We start from the raw sequence: 13,930 nt of genomic DNA on the forward strand, positions 1-13,930 counted from the left end.
TTTTTTAAAAATAATTTACTTATGTAACACAAGTTATAAATATAATTAGGGTATAAGAATCTATTTAATAATTTTTAATTACTTAAAATTTAATTTATTATTTGTTGTGTGCTTTTAAATTTAGTCAAATTAACAATTAAGTTAACATAATATCAATAAATAAATTATTTAACGAAATGGGCAAAATATAACTATAGGAGATTATTTACAATAATTTTTATAGCTCTGCAAAAAAATAAATTATCTACATCATATACTGAAATTTGTTTTCACTGATATTCTACGGTTATTTTTTAGTTGTTTCACTGTTATTTTATAAAAATACATTATTTTTGAAAAAAATTTCATGTAACAATATTTTTATAAAAATTAACTTAAATTTCAATATTTTTTATAAGCTTCCAAGAAAATTACATTAGAAAAATATTACAAAAATTCTATTTTTATTTATTTATTTATTTATGGATTTGGCTGCTAAAAATTACTATGTATATACATAACTTATATAAAGCTTTGTCCTTCATTTCTTGAAATTCCAATCTATATTTAGCAACTTCTCTCTCTTCTTCTCTCTCTCTCCTCAAGAAAAAAATAAGCTCTCTGCAACAGAAAATATAAATCACAGGTACCATACATTTCTCAAATTTTGTTTATTTTAATATATAATAATGCTATTATTCACTGTAAGACAGTTTAATTTGTTCAAGCAGTTATTGAATTTAATCCCAATTATGTGTTTTCACACTCTGTTTCGGTTATGAATCTTTTTTGTTCTGATAATAATAATAATAATAATAACAAATGTTTGATTTTGACTCTCTTTTCCGTTATGCATTGATCATTTTTCGCGATCAGGGGTATCCGTTATATGATTTGGTCAAGAAAGTTTGAAAAGAAAAATTAAAAATCAAAACTTTATAACTCCAAAGTGGAGATTACGTGAAAAAGGGGTCATTTTCACGGTTATTGGACGTATTTGTGATCTGGGTATTTGTTGAAATTTGAGGATCAAACTCTTACGTTTCAAAGGTTTTGGCTTTAATTGGGTTGGTTTTTTTTTTGATATGATTGAAGAACTGGTGAGAGGAAATATGTGAAAATGTATTTGGGTTTGTTAATGGAGTGTGTGGTGTTGTTGTTGTTGTTGATAATGGTGAAATGAAGATTTTACAAGATGAGCTGAAATGATATTAGAATGGATAGCAGAGAAGATGAAGATAGGCCTTCTTCCCCAATTTTGATGTTGCAGCATTTGTCTGAGGAGGCATGTAGAGTGGCTGGTGAAGCTTTGAGTAGTGTTTATCCTGGTCATTCTAACATAGCTAATACCTCTCCATTGGGATGGGGACCTGGACCGGGACCGGGTCATAGAAGAGCCCAAAGTGAGGTATTGAGTGGTCACAATAGAAGTAATAGTTTTCATAGGTTGAAAACTCAGGTTCAGAGGGCTTGGAAATGGGGTAGCAATTCAAGGGATGAAGGTCGCCGTTCTAATTTCAATCCCGAGGTCTTGGCTAACCAAAAACGCCAGTGGTATCAGCTTCACTCCAAAGTTTTGGTATTTCAATGTTCACCTGATTTTTTTATTATTCAATTTCACTTTTTGGCACTTGGGTTTGGATTATTTTGGAAAGATTTGGGGTTCTTATTATAGGATGTCATTGTAGGATCATACCAACTACAAGGAACCAACGTCGTTATTTGAACACTTTGTTGTTGCTGGGCTTCAGCCTGATGCTAATCTCGAGACTGTGGAGGCTGCATTTGCTAAAAGGAAGGAGTGGGAAATGGAGATGTCAAGATCTGAATTAGTAGACTTTAACTTGCTTCGCCAGCGGGGGCCTTCATTCCCTAGCTTGGAACCTCAGGTTGAGTAATTGACTTTTTTGTTTTGTGTGTATTTGCTATTTGGTCAACTTGTGCATTGTGCTAAGTCTTGTGTTTCATTAGATATTGTTCAAATATCCTCCGGGGAAGAAAATAGCAATGCGTTGGAAGGACTTAGCCGCCTTCTGTTTTCCAGCAGGAGTTAAGGTTTGTATTTCTGATCTTCTATGTCTTATTCCATTGGGAAATCTTCTGTTTCCTATCTCAACATGCTAGCTTCTAACTTTCTTTATGGTTCCTCATTGTTCCACTTGTTCGGGTTTGTCATAATACAGGCACAGTTGTTGGAGAGAACCCCATCATTAAGTGATCTAAATGAACTTATTTATGGGCAGGTATAATAAATCTTTTTAGAAGTCATCCCCAGCAGAGTTTTTCCAGTCAATATGTCCCCATGTTTTGTTCATCTCCATTAGGAAGGAGTTAGTCTTTTTCCACGCGCCATTTTTTCTTTCTACAAATAACTAACATCTATTGTTGTTCTGTTATTTCACAGGAACATTTGGGCCGGGATGATTTATCATTCATCTTCTCACTTAAGGTATGCAATGTTCTAGTCTTGCCAAGTACGAAATTCATTCTTTCCAAAGCAAAAGTATATACGGTAATGTATTAGAATCATAGGTATTTGATTGCTTAAGAATTCTCTATTCTTGGTCAGGGGTCAGACAATGCAACACTATATGGTGTTTGCTTACATGTCCTAGAAATTGTACAGAGACCACCTGGAATCTTAGGTGGTGCATCGCCTCTTTCTCATTCATCAGGAGGATTCAACCGATTTTTAGTGTCTGCACCTCGCTGTTATTGTGTACTAACTAGAGTTCCTTTCTTTGAGCTACACTATGAGATGTTAAATAGGTAAATTTCACCTCTCAAACTTTTTTTTGTATATCCATTACTTGTGACTGAAGTCTTACTCTCCTGGCTGCAGTATAATTGCCCAGCAACGTCTGAATCGGATAACAGAATTTGTCACCGAAATGTCTCTCTATGATTATGTCCCTTCTACTAATGATCAAATGCATCAGAATGTGGAATCGCCTGAGAGAGAGCCTTTAACTGGTTGGATGAATTCTGCAATACCCGTCGACAGTGCAGTAGCTATGACTGCTGCTGCTGCTGGAATTATACCCGATAACATCGTTCCACAGTCCTCACTAAGGATATGGGAACCTACCTCTCCCGAAAGTATTACTGCTAGTGAATCTTCCGAAATCAGTCAAGCAAGGGAGATAGACAAAGATGGTAGGAAGAACTTGCAATATTTTGATGATAATGCTTCTGAGGCCTCAGAAACACGATCAGATACTTTGGAGAGATTGTATGGAAGCTATGAAGGCCATTCTTCACCAGATATTAGAGCGCCTTTCTCCTCTAGATTTCGCACATTGGAGCACCTTGAGAGTTCTGAATTCTTATTCAGGTGGTACATACATTAGGAATTTGCAGTTTTCAATGTATAGTCTGGTAATTAATATATTGTTATTCTTGGCAGCCCAGCTAGAAGCATGACATCAGAGGATGACGACGATGAACTCTTTGCCAACTTCGATAAAGATCATAGGGATGACTTAATAATGGAATGGGCTAAGGTTAGTTGATTTTTTATTGTCCATACATCTATCTGATACAGATCTTGTTTTGATTACTAGTTGATCTTTCCTTGTTGTGTGATTTATGTGGTAGGAAAATAAAAATGACTTGCTACAGATTATTTGTGGATATCATGCTCTTCCTCTTCCTCCAAGGGGAGGTAAACTAGTTTTTCAACCTCTTGAACATTTGCAGTCTATTGAATACAGGCGACCTCCAGTTCCTTCCCTTGGTTTTCACCAAAAATATTCGGCTTCATTGGCACCTTCTGAGGTATTTTCTTCTGTTTCTTAATAGTTACCAGGCTATGCTCGATGTGACTTGCGTTTTCTCAATACAATTTGATCTTGTGTAAAGGTCAATTTTAAGCTGGCTGCATTTGAAGAAGCTTTGGCGCTATCATTATGGACCACCGCTACAATTTGTCGTGCTCTATCCCTTGAAAACGTAAGAGTAACTCGGCTACTACAGTTTTGGCTGTGCTAATATTGAAATTTCAGCACTGAAATGTGCTTCATCAAGTACCTTTGGATTTTTATAGGGATTTGGAGTTTGATAAAATAGTGCTTCTTCCAGGTCTTGTCATTGCTCACTGGTGTGTTACTGGAAAAACAAGTAGTTGTTGTGTGTCCAAACTTGGTAAGCTTAACTTTCTTTAGGGTAAATAATATTTTCGATCCTATATTTTGCGAAAGTTATTGATTGGACTCTGTATTTTGTTAAATGGCAAATTCGATCCGGTATTTTTCAGAATAGTACATATAGTACTCTAAGGTCATTTTTTTCTTTAATATAACAAACTTGAAAACAATTTTTAGTACGAACAAATGCAAAAAATGTAATCAGTCTAGTCATAACACCTCTCTATAGGGATATGATTAAGTTTTATTTTGATAAAGAATCAGTTGAAGGTTCAATTTGTCATTTAATAAAACAGAAGGTCGGATTGATAATTTTTGCAAAACACAACGTCTAAAATAGTGTTTACCCCTTTATTGTAATGGTAAGGTCACAAAATTATTCTGTTCAGCTAACCTTTTTCGAGCTTCAACTAATGCAGGGATTGCTCTCAGCTACAGTTTTATCCATCATTCCCATGATTCTTCCATTTCAGTGGCAGAGTTTGATTCTTCCTGTAAGTCAAAATAACTCTTTCAAGCCAAATTATTCAAGTGCCTATACTTTTGTACTGTCACAAACTAATTAAACACCGAAATTACTCTCCAAGATGATCCTTTTTCGAACCTTTTCAGGTCTTACCGGGAAGAATGGCTGAATTTCTCGATGCACCGGTCCCCTTTATTGTGAGTTTTTACCTTGTAACTTTTCGTGTTACATATAAATGATCTGCATATTCACTTCTAAACAGTCAAGGACTTAGCTGCTCTTTATAATCATTTTCAGGTTGGATTGCTAAACAAACCCAATGAGTTGAAAATGAAAACATCTAATCTTGTTCACGTCGATGTATTAAAGGATCAGGTTTGTTTAAATCTGCTTTAGCCTCTTTTCAATAAGAATTTCAAAAAATGCATTTCTTTTAGTATTACCTACACATTTGCTTAAACAGGTCAAAACTTGTAGCTTGCCAACACTGCCAAGACAGAAAGAGCTCGCCAATGCTCTAGCGCCATTTCATGCTAAATTGTCACGAGAAACTTCAATGGCTAAGAAGCATCCTGTACATAAGTGCTGCGAAACACAGGTTTTTATTTCTCGTTTGCCTGACTTTACTCGCAAGTTACTAACGAGTGAGTTAAGGGTCGCTTTTTTTTACTAATTGTTTATTCCTTTGGTTTGATTTGCAGGCTTATGCTGCTGACAAGTTTCTAAAAGTAACAAGGGGCTACTTGGAATCACTCTGTTCAGATCTAAGGTTGCATACAATCACAAGTGTGCAATCAAACAATGATAGGGTAGAAAAAATTGTTAAACTCATAATCTCATTTGAGTGTCATTAAGCTAATTCACATACTAATTACATTTAAATTTCTGCTTGATTTTCAGGTTTCTTTACTTCTCAAGGACAGCTTTATCGATTCCTTTTCTAGTCGCGACCAGCCATTTATCAAGGTACTTACTTTTTCTTCTTTTCTTTCTTCAACTTCCTATGTTATATAGTGAGAAAACAATGCATATATGAGAGTTTCTAATCTTTTTTTTTGTATATGTTTTTACAGCATTTTGTGGACACTCAAATGTTCTCTGTTCTATCAGATTCTCGTTTATTAAGATTTGAGAATGGTCAATTGTAACTTAGTGATTATAGTTTAGTTCATATGATTGGATTTGCTTATGAATGTAGCATAAAAGATTTGACTAGATATTGCAATGGAGAAAAAACCTTGCTTCAAATGTTGTAACATATTAAGTTCTTGCAAATTCCAACACCCTTTTCTGATTAGAGCCCAAATTATCATAATCCCAATCTTTTAGGGGAGATATGATGTGAAATTTAGGCCTATAAATTCATCTCAATTTGAAAATTTGTAAATGTCAACAATTAAATTCGAGTGTAAGTTTATTTTTTATTTATCATTTATCATTATTTTACACGCACGAACCAAACTATTTTTAGAATTGACAACTCTTCTCACTTTGACACAGTCAAATCTCCATACTATAATAGAAATTAAATACATAAAGTATACATTTTTTGTTAATAATATAGCATTATTCGTCAAATAATTGGGTAAAAGAGCTGAATTCCTCTTCTTCACATCTATATTTTTATTGTGTTAAAAGAAATATGCCAAATCAAGTGGTACATACATGGTCTCAATCAAAATTTCGGTTAGAAACGGCATTTACCAACAAACAATTATACAAGCATAGACAAAAAACTCTTCTGTGTTCCTCACTCGAAGCTTCGATTTGACCATGCCAAGTGTTTCTTCTTTTTAAGACGGGGCTATCGGTGTGAGGCATCAACCTTATCCTAGCTCTAACTAGCCTTCTGAATTTATCTCGCCAAGGGGGTCGTTATAGAAAACCACAAGCAGATTAGTCAGATTATTTTTCTTCATCCTCTGAGTCGGACTTGGCAAAAACTGGTTCGGGTTGTGTATCTGCATATGCTGGGGCGATGAACTTGGGTTCTTTAGCTGCAACATCTGCAAACTTCAGTATAGCTTCTCTTGGATCTTCATCCATCCATGTCTCCTTGATCATACCCCCTTGCTGCAAATGGAAAACTAAGTTGTAAATCTCTTGAACATAGCATGAGGCACTGAAATGACAAAAAGAACAAATAATTTACCTTGAGGAGGTACTGAGTTAATAAGCTTCCTTGACTTGTACCAATTCTCCCACCGAATCCTGGTCCTGTCATGGGAAGGTCAGGCTTGTGAGACTTCATAGGGTCCTTCAATGTCTTCTCTCTTTGACGTTTACGGCTTGGCTGATCTCTAAACAAAGGTAGAGCATGAGGATTGTGTATGACTGGTTTAGCTTCGAAATCATCAACAGATTTCTTCCTCGGTGCCCGTGCAACACAAACAAGAGCTCCCCTTTCACTAATTGTAGGATCATATAGTATGTGAGTTCCTCCTTGGCTTTTGTCTCCAGAGGTGGCAAATATCTTCAAATACAAACAGAAACACAGTGTTTTGAGTATATTTTAAAGTATAAATATCGGTCAGACTGAAGGGGTTTGGCTGTGGGATTACCTGATTTAGCTTTGGATGCCAGCAGCACTGAACAACACTGCAAGTTGGCGATATCCCGACTTTTGAAACAAGCTCAAGTTTAGCTCGATCGAAGAAGCACAACAAACCTCCAGTTGTGCTCTCCCTTTCAACGGATGTTCCAGTCAAGAAAAGCTGTTCATCAGGACTAAATGCAACATTTGTTTGAGCATAATGGTTAGGAAGATCATTAAACACCTTAAGAGGTGCTTTCATCTGGCGCAGATCCCAAACCTGCCACATATTTTTCATGATTAATAATGTCATAAAATCATGCTAAAATAATAATAATAGAAAATATTATGTTTAAAATGTGGTTAATCACCTTCAAAGAATCATCACAACTCCTTGATAATAAAGTACGTCCATCACTAGAAAACTTAAGTGAAGTAATATCATCTGTGTGACTTTTTTCCACATATATATCTGGCCTACTTCCCCATCCAGGCTTCAGGTTCCAAATCTGTTAGAAAAGTATAGAATGCAGAAAAGACAGCAAAACCATTTTAGTTTGAGAACAGAGCAAAAAGCATTCCAATCGAGTAAATCCAAAACGTGGGGAAAAAAGCTACCTGTATAGAACCATCACCTATACCACCGGCAATGCATTTGCCTTCACGATCCCAAGTGCATGTGGTAACTGGAACTCTAGCTGGCCTCGCGAGTCTTGGTTTGATTACCTATTCATTGAGTTACCGCACATTCAGTTCAATGGATATGTCAATTCAAAAGTATGCTTTTCAAAGTCGCATTACATCTTAATTTGAATTTAGTACAACTTCTAACTTTTCATTAACATAAACATCCTCTGGAGCAGCTCATTTTGGCAAATGTTGCCAGAATTTAAACAATCAGCTGAATCATTTGTCCAAAAAAATTGAAAAGTATGTAAGTTACACTTACTTGTTTCTGACTAGTAAAATTATTAACATCCCATATGCGCAATGATCCATCCTCTGAGGAAGTTAATATTGTTTCTTTAGTTTTAGGGTGCCATTCTCCCCAAGTCAATCCAGTTATGTGGCCTTTAGTGTTCTTCAAATCACGGATATACATGTCGCCCTTCACGAACTCTCCTAGCGTGAGTCCATCCCGATCATAAATCTAAAAGGTATTCAATGCAGATGTGAGTTGTATGATCATATAAGTCATAACTATTGAAGAAATGACAAAATAATAACATTGTGAAATAAATTAACTTTGGTATTCAGTACCTTAGCCTGAGCTGAGCCAGTCACACACAAAAATCGATCAGCTGTTGGGCTCCAGCTCAAGTTCCGAACTTGATGACCTTCAGATGGTTCTAACTGTCTGAAGGACTGCAAACGAGAATTCATCCCTTGGAAATCATACATTCGGACTGAATAGTCATAACTGCCAGAGAGTACTCTAGAACCCGAATGATCAATGGCAAGGGTAGAAACAACCTGTAAAAAAGATATAGGCAAATAAGTTTCCCTTCATAGAACCAGTACTCTATTATTCTAAACACCAAAGGGATCAACTAGAAGTAAGCTTATGTTATAAGATGAGCCAGTATAATATTCTTGTGTGTTGTTTCATAGTTTCAGTTCTGTTTTTTTGTAATATGAATACTTCTATTGTGTTCTTTCTTGTATTGTTTTTTGTTGTGTTGAATGCTCAATCTAGACCTTAATAACCTTCATGTTCTAAATTGCCCAAACTATTTAAAGAGAACTGAAATTACAGTATCAGCTAAACGGACAGGAATAACTTTGGGAAAGAAACTCCGCATCTTGCTAAAGAATCCAAGTGACATTCGACTTTTGTGGTTACAACACGAAATATGCTAGTGTGTTGGTTGTTAGATTCGGACTTCTCCTTTATACACTAGCTATAGAAGACATGATTGGAGACCGTCGATTAGGGGACGCTCAATCTCAACCTCATAGTTCATCAGCGACCGACAACATTCTATTAAATCTCTAGGCATAGAGTTGAATACGCCAGTAAAACCTAAGAGCCTTATTGACCTTAGCGGGAATTCAGAAGACGATCCTAAAGAGTGTTCATGCTCGAGATGGCCATGGCAGTCTATTGTACGATTGAAAGCGGACTGGAATAACTTAAACGTCATAATTAATCTGAGTATATTGTACAATTGAAAGCGGACTCTAATAACTTAAATCCGAGTATATTGTACGATTGAAAGCAGACTAAAATAACTTTGGGAAAGGAACCCTACATCAGGCAAAAGAATCCAAGTTAGTCAACTTCGACTTTCGTTACTACAACATGAAATATACTAGTTTTTTTAAAAAAAAATTGGACAATTTCTCGATTTGTGCATGTCATCCTTGCGAAGGGGCCAATGCTAATCTTCTCGTATCGTTATTAGATTTCTCTTTTATACACTAGTTTTAAAAGACTTGATTGGAGACCATTGCCTAAGGGATGCTCAATCTAAACCTCGTAGTTCTTCAGCAACCCACTACATTCAATTATATCTCTAGGCCCATAGATGAATACACCTTAAGGGGTATTCAAGAGGTGAACACGCCAAGTAAACTTAGGAGTCCTAACGATCCTAGGGGGTGTTCATGCTCCTCGACATGATCATGCCAGTAAAACTTAAGAATCACTATGTAAGGTTATTAATTTGCAGGTTATTAAAGTCTACATTGAGCATTCAACACAACAAAAAATCAAGCAATGAAAGATCATACAACAACAACTACAACAGTGTAAATTTATCACCAATTTCATTGCTTCATCACTAATTTACAATACCCATTAAATACTTAAACTTACAGAACAAGAAAATAAAAGAATTTACAGAGAAAGATACCTTAGTGTGGCCCTTGAGAACAATCTCATTACTCAATGGAATCCGAAAGCGATTCTCCACCTCAATATCATCTTCATCATCAGCATCCTCATCAGAATCGTTGGCATTAAACCGTGGAGGTGGTTTCGGAGGTCCAATAATCTCATCATCCTCATCACTCTGAACCAACCCAGCCGGTGGCCGAGGCGGTCCGACAATCATTTCACCATCCTCATCCTCACCATCACCAGAACTGGACTCCGGCAATGGCCGAGGCGGTCCAACCATAACATCCCCGCCTTCGTCATCTTCAGCGTCGAAATTAGGGTTCTGATTTTTGGGTTTGCGAAGAGAATGGAGCCAGGACTTGGAGGAAGATGAGACAGTAGGAAGGTCGTTGGTTATGACGGAGGGAGAAGAAGAAAAGGAGGAGGAGGGTTTTCCGTCGGTGGTGGTGGTGGTGGTGGTGGGGCCGCCGCGACGAGTGGTGTTGTGGATGAGCTCGAGAGGTGTTTGTGCCTTGGATTGTTTGCCGAAAGTGACAGGGAATTGGGCTCTGATACCGTCATAGATTTCTTCTCCGTCCTCCATTTTTCTCTGAGCTGAAGCTGAGTGAGTATGGGATGCTTCTTCTCTATGCCGGAATTTTACGACGGCACCGCCATGAACGGTCGAAGTATTTATTATTATGTAGCTTTACATGGGCCTTGGGCCTTGGGCCTTGTCCATCAGCCCAAATAATTTAGTTGGATTGGCACAATTTGGGGGGTAAGTTGGAAAATGCCTCTTTTATTAATCAATTAACCAAATTTGCCTCTAATTTTATATTTATTTGAAACATACCTTTTTTATATGTATTGTACCCAAAATACCCTGATATAAGAGAGTCACATAGAGAGTATCTTGAAGTGACAGGGGCAAAATTGGTACAATGTTTAAAAAAAGAGGTAAAAATGATAGACTTTAAAAAAGAGGGTAAAAATGAAAGAGGACAATACAAAAAGAGTATAGAGTGTAATTTCCTCATTTGGGGGTAGGTCATGCTTCTTCTTCATTTGGTTTATCTGGTTGGTGGAAACAAATTTGGTCTCTTAATCTTCACCCCAAGGTGAAGATGTTCACTTGGCATATTTCTTCTAATTGGATTCCTACCAAATGTAATTTTACAAAGTATGGCTTATTGATTGATGGGGTATGTCCTATTTGCGATTCTTAAACTAAAAACTACCCACCATGCTTTATGGGGGTTCCTGTTTTTAGCTGAGTGTCGTAAACTTTGTGATATTTCCGAAGGATTATCTTACTATTTGTCATGATTTTTATGAGTTCATTCACAAGTTTTTAGATTCTTTGCATGTGGCCTTTTTATAGTTGGTTTTAGTTATCATGTGGCGAATCTAGTTTAGGAGGAATAAAAATACTCATGATGATAAGGTAATTGCTCCTGATATTGTTGTTTCTTGGGGTCGTGATTTCCTTGTTGATTATTAACGTATAAGTCTCACTCGGTTGAGAACTTGCCTTTTTCTCTAAACGGTTCTCCTAATCATGCTTGAGTGTTGCCTGGTAGGGGAACAGTAAAGATCAATGTTGATTTAAATTCCGTTTTTAATAATTACCAAGTGAAATTATCAAACAATTTAAATAATGCGGGACTGTAATAAAATTATTTGAACAGAATTTATCTTTGTTCTATCAGACACAGAATCTGACAGGACAGAAATATACTACAAAAAGCAAAATGTAGAAAATTAAAATGACACATAATATTTTATATGTGGTATCAGCAACTCTTTCGAATTGCTCCTATTCCATGGGGCCACGCTCAGAGAACGAAATTTATTAGATGAACCACAAGTGTTTACAAAACTAAATTGACTTATACAAATAAAGACTCCCTCTTTGAATTTGGCACAAATGTTGTAATCTATTCTTCTAATTAAATTTCAAAAGTACCGAGACCTTGAACTCCCTTCAATTCGTAGTACTTGCACACTTCATCCCGAAGAGTGTTTCACATGCAATCTTTCTCCCGAAGAGTGTCTAACTTGCAATCTTCCTCCTGGAGAGTGACTCACTTGCAATCTTCCTTCCGAGGAGTGAATCACTTGCAATCTTCCTCCCGAAGAGTGACTAACTTGCAATCTTCCTCCTGAAGAGTGACTCACATGTACTTTTTCCTCCCGAAAAGGTGACTCACGAACAAAACTTCTCCCGAAGCTTGATTAAAAATATCCAAGGTATTCAACCTGCACAATTTTAACAAGAAACAATACAGAGTAACACAATAATTAAATACTAAGAACTTGTTGGACTTAAGTTCTTCACACAACAAAAAAATATACTCTCTAACTTTGAAAAGTAATATAGAATTGATACACCAAGAGAGCTAACCAAAACCAGCGACCTAAGGATGAATATTTACAGTTTAGAAACCCTCTAGGCCGTGGACAAACAACCAAGAAACGATCAGGTCATTAAATGAAAATCTTCCCAAAAAAAGAAAGTCAAAATCTATTTAAACAGAGAGTCAGTCTTTTCAAACAGATACAGTGAACCTGGACAGTTTTTTTTAGCAAAGTTTCCATAAATAAATAAGGCAACTTTAACAACATTAATACCTATAACTGTGCATGATTTCTTGGTCAAGAAATCAGATCAAAAGGAATAAAATATGAATAAGAATTCCTTAAAAAGCAAATAATACAATCGAATATTCTATAAAAGGAAAACTCATATTTAATTCACACAAAGTCAAATAAGAATAGGATCTGATTTTGAAAGCATTTTCACACCAGAAAAGGCAACAAGATTTTCAAAAATAATGAATAAACAAATAAAAATAATTTTAAAAATACCACAAACATTTTTTTTTTGTCTATTTTATCAAGTATGCCAACAAAAAAAATTTATATTGATGCTGCTCTTGACGCTTCTAATGATAGATGTGGTTTGTGTATGGTGGCTCGTGACTCCATTGATGAAGTTATGGTTTATGTTGTTTCGCACATTTTTGGTACTTTTCCTCATGAAATGGAGAAACTTTAGCTCTAAAAAATACTACCATCCAATGTCGTCTATTGGGTTTGTAGAATGTGCTTTTTGAATCTGATTGTTTGAATGTGATTTTGAAGTTTAATAATCAGGTTTCTTTGGCTACTTCGTTGGGTTTAGCATTAGCAGATTTGAAATAGTGTTTTTTCTGAATTTTATTATGTTAGTCTTTTTTTCTGTTTTAGATCTGTTAATATTGTTCTCATTTCTTGGCTAAATATGCTTGGTTAGAAGTTATTAGCAAGATTTGGTGGCTTGATTATCCTTCTTGTATCCCCTCAACTTTCTCCTTAAGATAAGTATTTAGTGAAAGTAAAGATGTTTTAAATAGAGAAGAAGTATTAGACAAAGTATTGGCTCACTTGTTTTCAAATTTTTGAAAAATCTCTAAAAACTACTGGAAGTGATGTAGGAGAGATATTTTAGGATTCTGTTTTAAATTGAATATTGCTATTAGGTATTTTAAAGTGTCAAACACCATACTGATTTGTTGCATTATAATTAGTTAACGACTCCTCATATTATTTATTAAATCAAATTGAGGACCGATTTTTAAATGTACCAATAACTTCACTTTTTATGGTGCTTGACACTTTAAGTGTGCTTTATCATTTTTCTTTTAAATTACACCAATATTAATATTTAATATTTTTGTTTCAAAAAAAGCAAATATTCAAACACGTTTACCAAATGTCTTATTTTGTTCTGTTTAGTTTAAATGGCAATGGCCCATGTAAGAAGAGGACGAAGCCAATAATGAAAGCATCTTTATTGTCTGGTGAAATAAGTGCATCACTTTTTTAGTCTTCCTCTTCTCTTTTATTTTTATTCTCATTTTCAATTAAAAAAAATGAGCATAATGTAATTGAACTTAAATATTTACAACAAACTCTATTATTCAAAAATTGTATTTTTTAAA

The 13,930-nt window shown here is 35.5% G+C and overlaps 2 protein-coding genes and 1 non-coding gene across 3 annotated transcripts; 1 reads left to right on the forward strand and 2 right to left on the reverse strand.

The window, feature by feature from the left end:
- Nucleotides 1-499: 499 nt before the first annotated feature.
- On the forward strand, nucleotides 500-6,018 carry LOC115715117 (uncharacterized). The gene is made up of 19 exons (XM_030643929.2): nucleotides 500-625; nucleotides 856-1,558; nucleotides 1,668-1,868; nucleotides 1,951-2,034; nucleotides 2,163-2,222; nucleotides 2,384-2,428; nucleotides 2,549-2,748; nucleotides 2,822-3,313; nucleotides 3,386-3,482; nucleotides 3,577-3,756; nucleotides 3,841-3,930; nucleotides 4,060-4,122; nucleotides 4,544-4,618; nucleotides 4,737-4,787; nucleotides 4,888-4,965; nucleotides 5,054-5,188; nucleotides 5,292-5,399; nucleotides 5,491-5,556; nucleotides 5,664-6,018. The coding sequence occupies exons 2-19, from the start codon at nucleotides 1,196-1,198 to the stop codon at nucleotides 5,736-5,738; spliced, it is 2,463 nt and encodes an 820-aa protein (XP_030499789.2). The 5' UTR covers nucleotides 500-625; nucleotides 856-1,195; the 3' UTR covers nucleotides 5,739-6,018.
- Nucleotides 6,019-6,080: 62 nt separating this feature from the next.
- Nucleotides 6,081-10,655, reverse strand: LOC115715118 (uncharacterized). The gene is made up of 8 exons (XM_030643931.2): nucleotides 9,979-10,655; nucleotides 8,384-8,596; nucleotides 8,073-8,273; nucleotides 7,742-7,849; nucleotides 7,495-7,632; nucleotides 7,152-7,403; nucleotides 6,743-7,063; nucleotides 6,081-6,663 (listed from the first exon to the last, which is right to left on the reverse strand). The coding sequence occupies exons 1-8, from the start codon at nucleotides 10,546-10,548 to the stop codon at nucleotides 6,496-6,498; spliced, it is 1,971 nt and encodes a 656-aa protein (XP_030499791.2). The 5' UTR covers nucleotides 10,549-10,655; the 3' UTR covers nucleotides 6,081-6,495.
- Nucleotides 9,450-9,554, reverse strand: LOC115715494 (U6 spliceosomal RNA). The gene has a single exon (XR_004011363.2). It is a non-coding gene; the product is annotated as a U6 spliceosomal RNA (small nuclear RNA).
- Nucleotides 10,656-13,930: the final 3,275 nt, after the last annotated feature.

This window comes from Cannabis sativa, chromosome 4 (genome assembly GCF_029168945.1).
Source record: "Cannabis sativa cultivar Pink pepper isolate KNU-18-1 chromosome 4, ASM2916894v1, whole genome shotgun sequence".
NCBI lineage: Eukaryota > Viridiplantae > Streptophyta > Magnoliopsida > Rosales > Cannabaceae > Cannabis > Cannabis sativa.

Excerpts from the sequence above, each read along its gene's own strand:
- LOC115715117 (XM_030643929.2), top strand. The coding sequence starts at position 1,196 with ATGGATAGCAGAGAAGATGAAGATAGGCCTTCTTCCCCAATTTTGATG. Across the intron at positions 3,314-3,385 it reads AGTTCTGAATTCTTATTCAG|CCCAGCTAGAAGCATGACAT; the intron begins GTGGTACATACA and ends TATTCTTGGCAG. Across the intron at positions 5,557-5,663 it reads GCGACCAGCCATTTATCAAG|CATTTTGTGGACACTCAAAT; the intron begins GTACTTACTTTT and ends ATGTTTTTACAG.
- LOC115715118 (XM_030643931.2), bottom strand. The coding sequence starts at position 10,548 with ATGGAGGACGGAGAAGAAATCTATGACGGTATCAGAGCCCAATTCCCT. Across the intron at positions 7,850-8,072 it reads ATTTTACTAGTCAGAAACAA|GTAATCAAACCAAGACTCGC; the intron begins GTAAGTGTAACT and ends CTCAATGAATAG. Across the intron at positions 7,633-7,741 it reads TAGGTGATGGTTCTATACAG|ATTTGGAACCTGAAGCCTGG; the intron begins GTAGCTTTTTTC and ends CTTTTCTAACAG.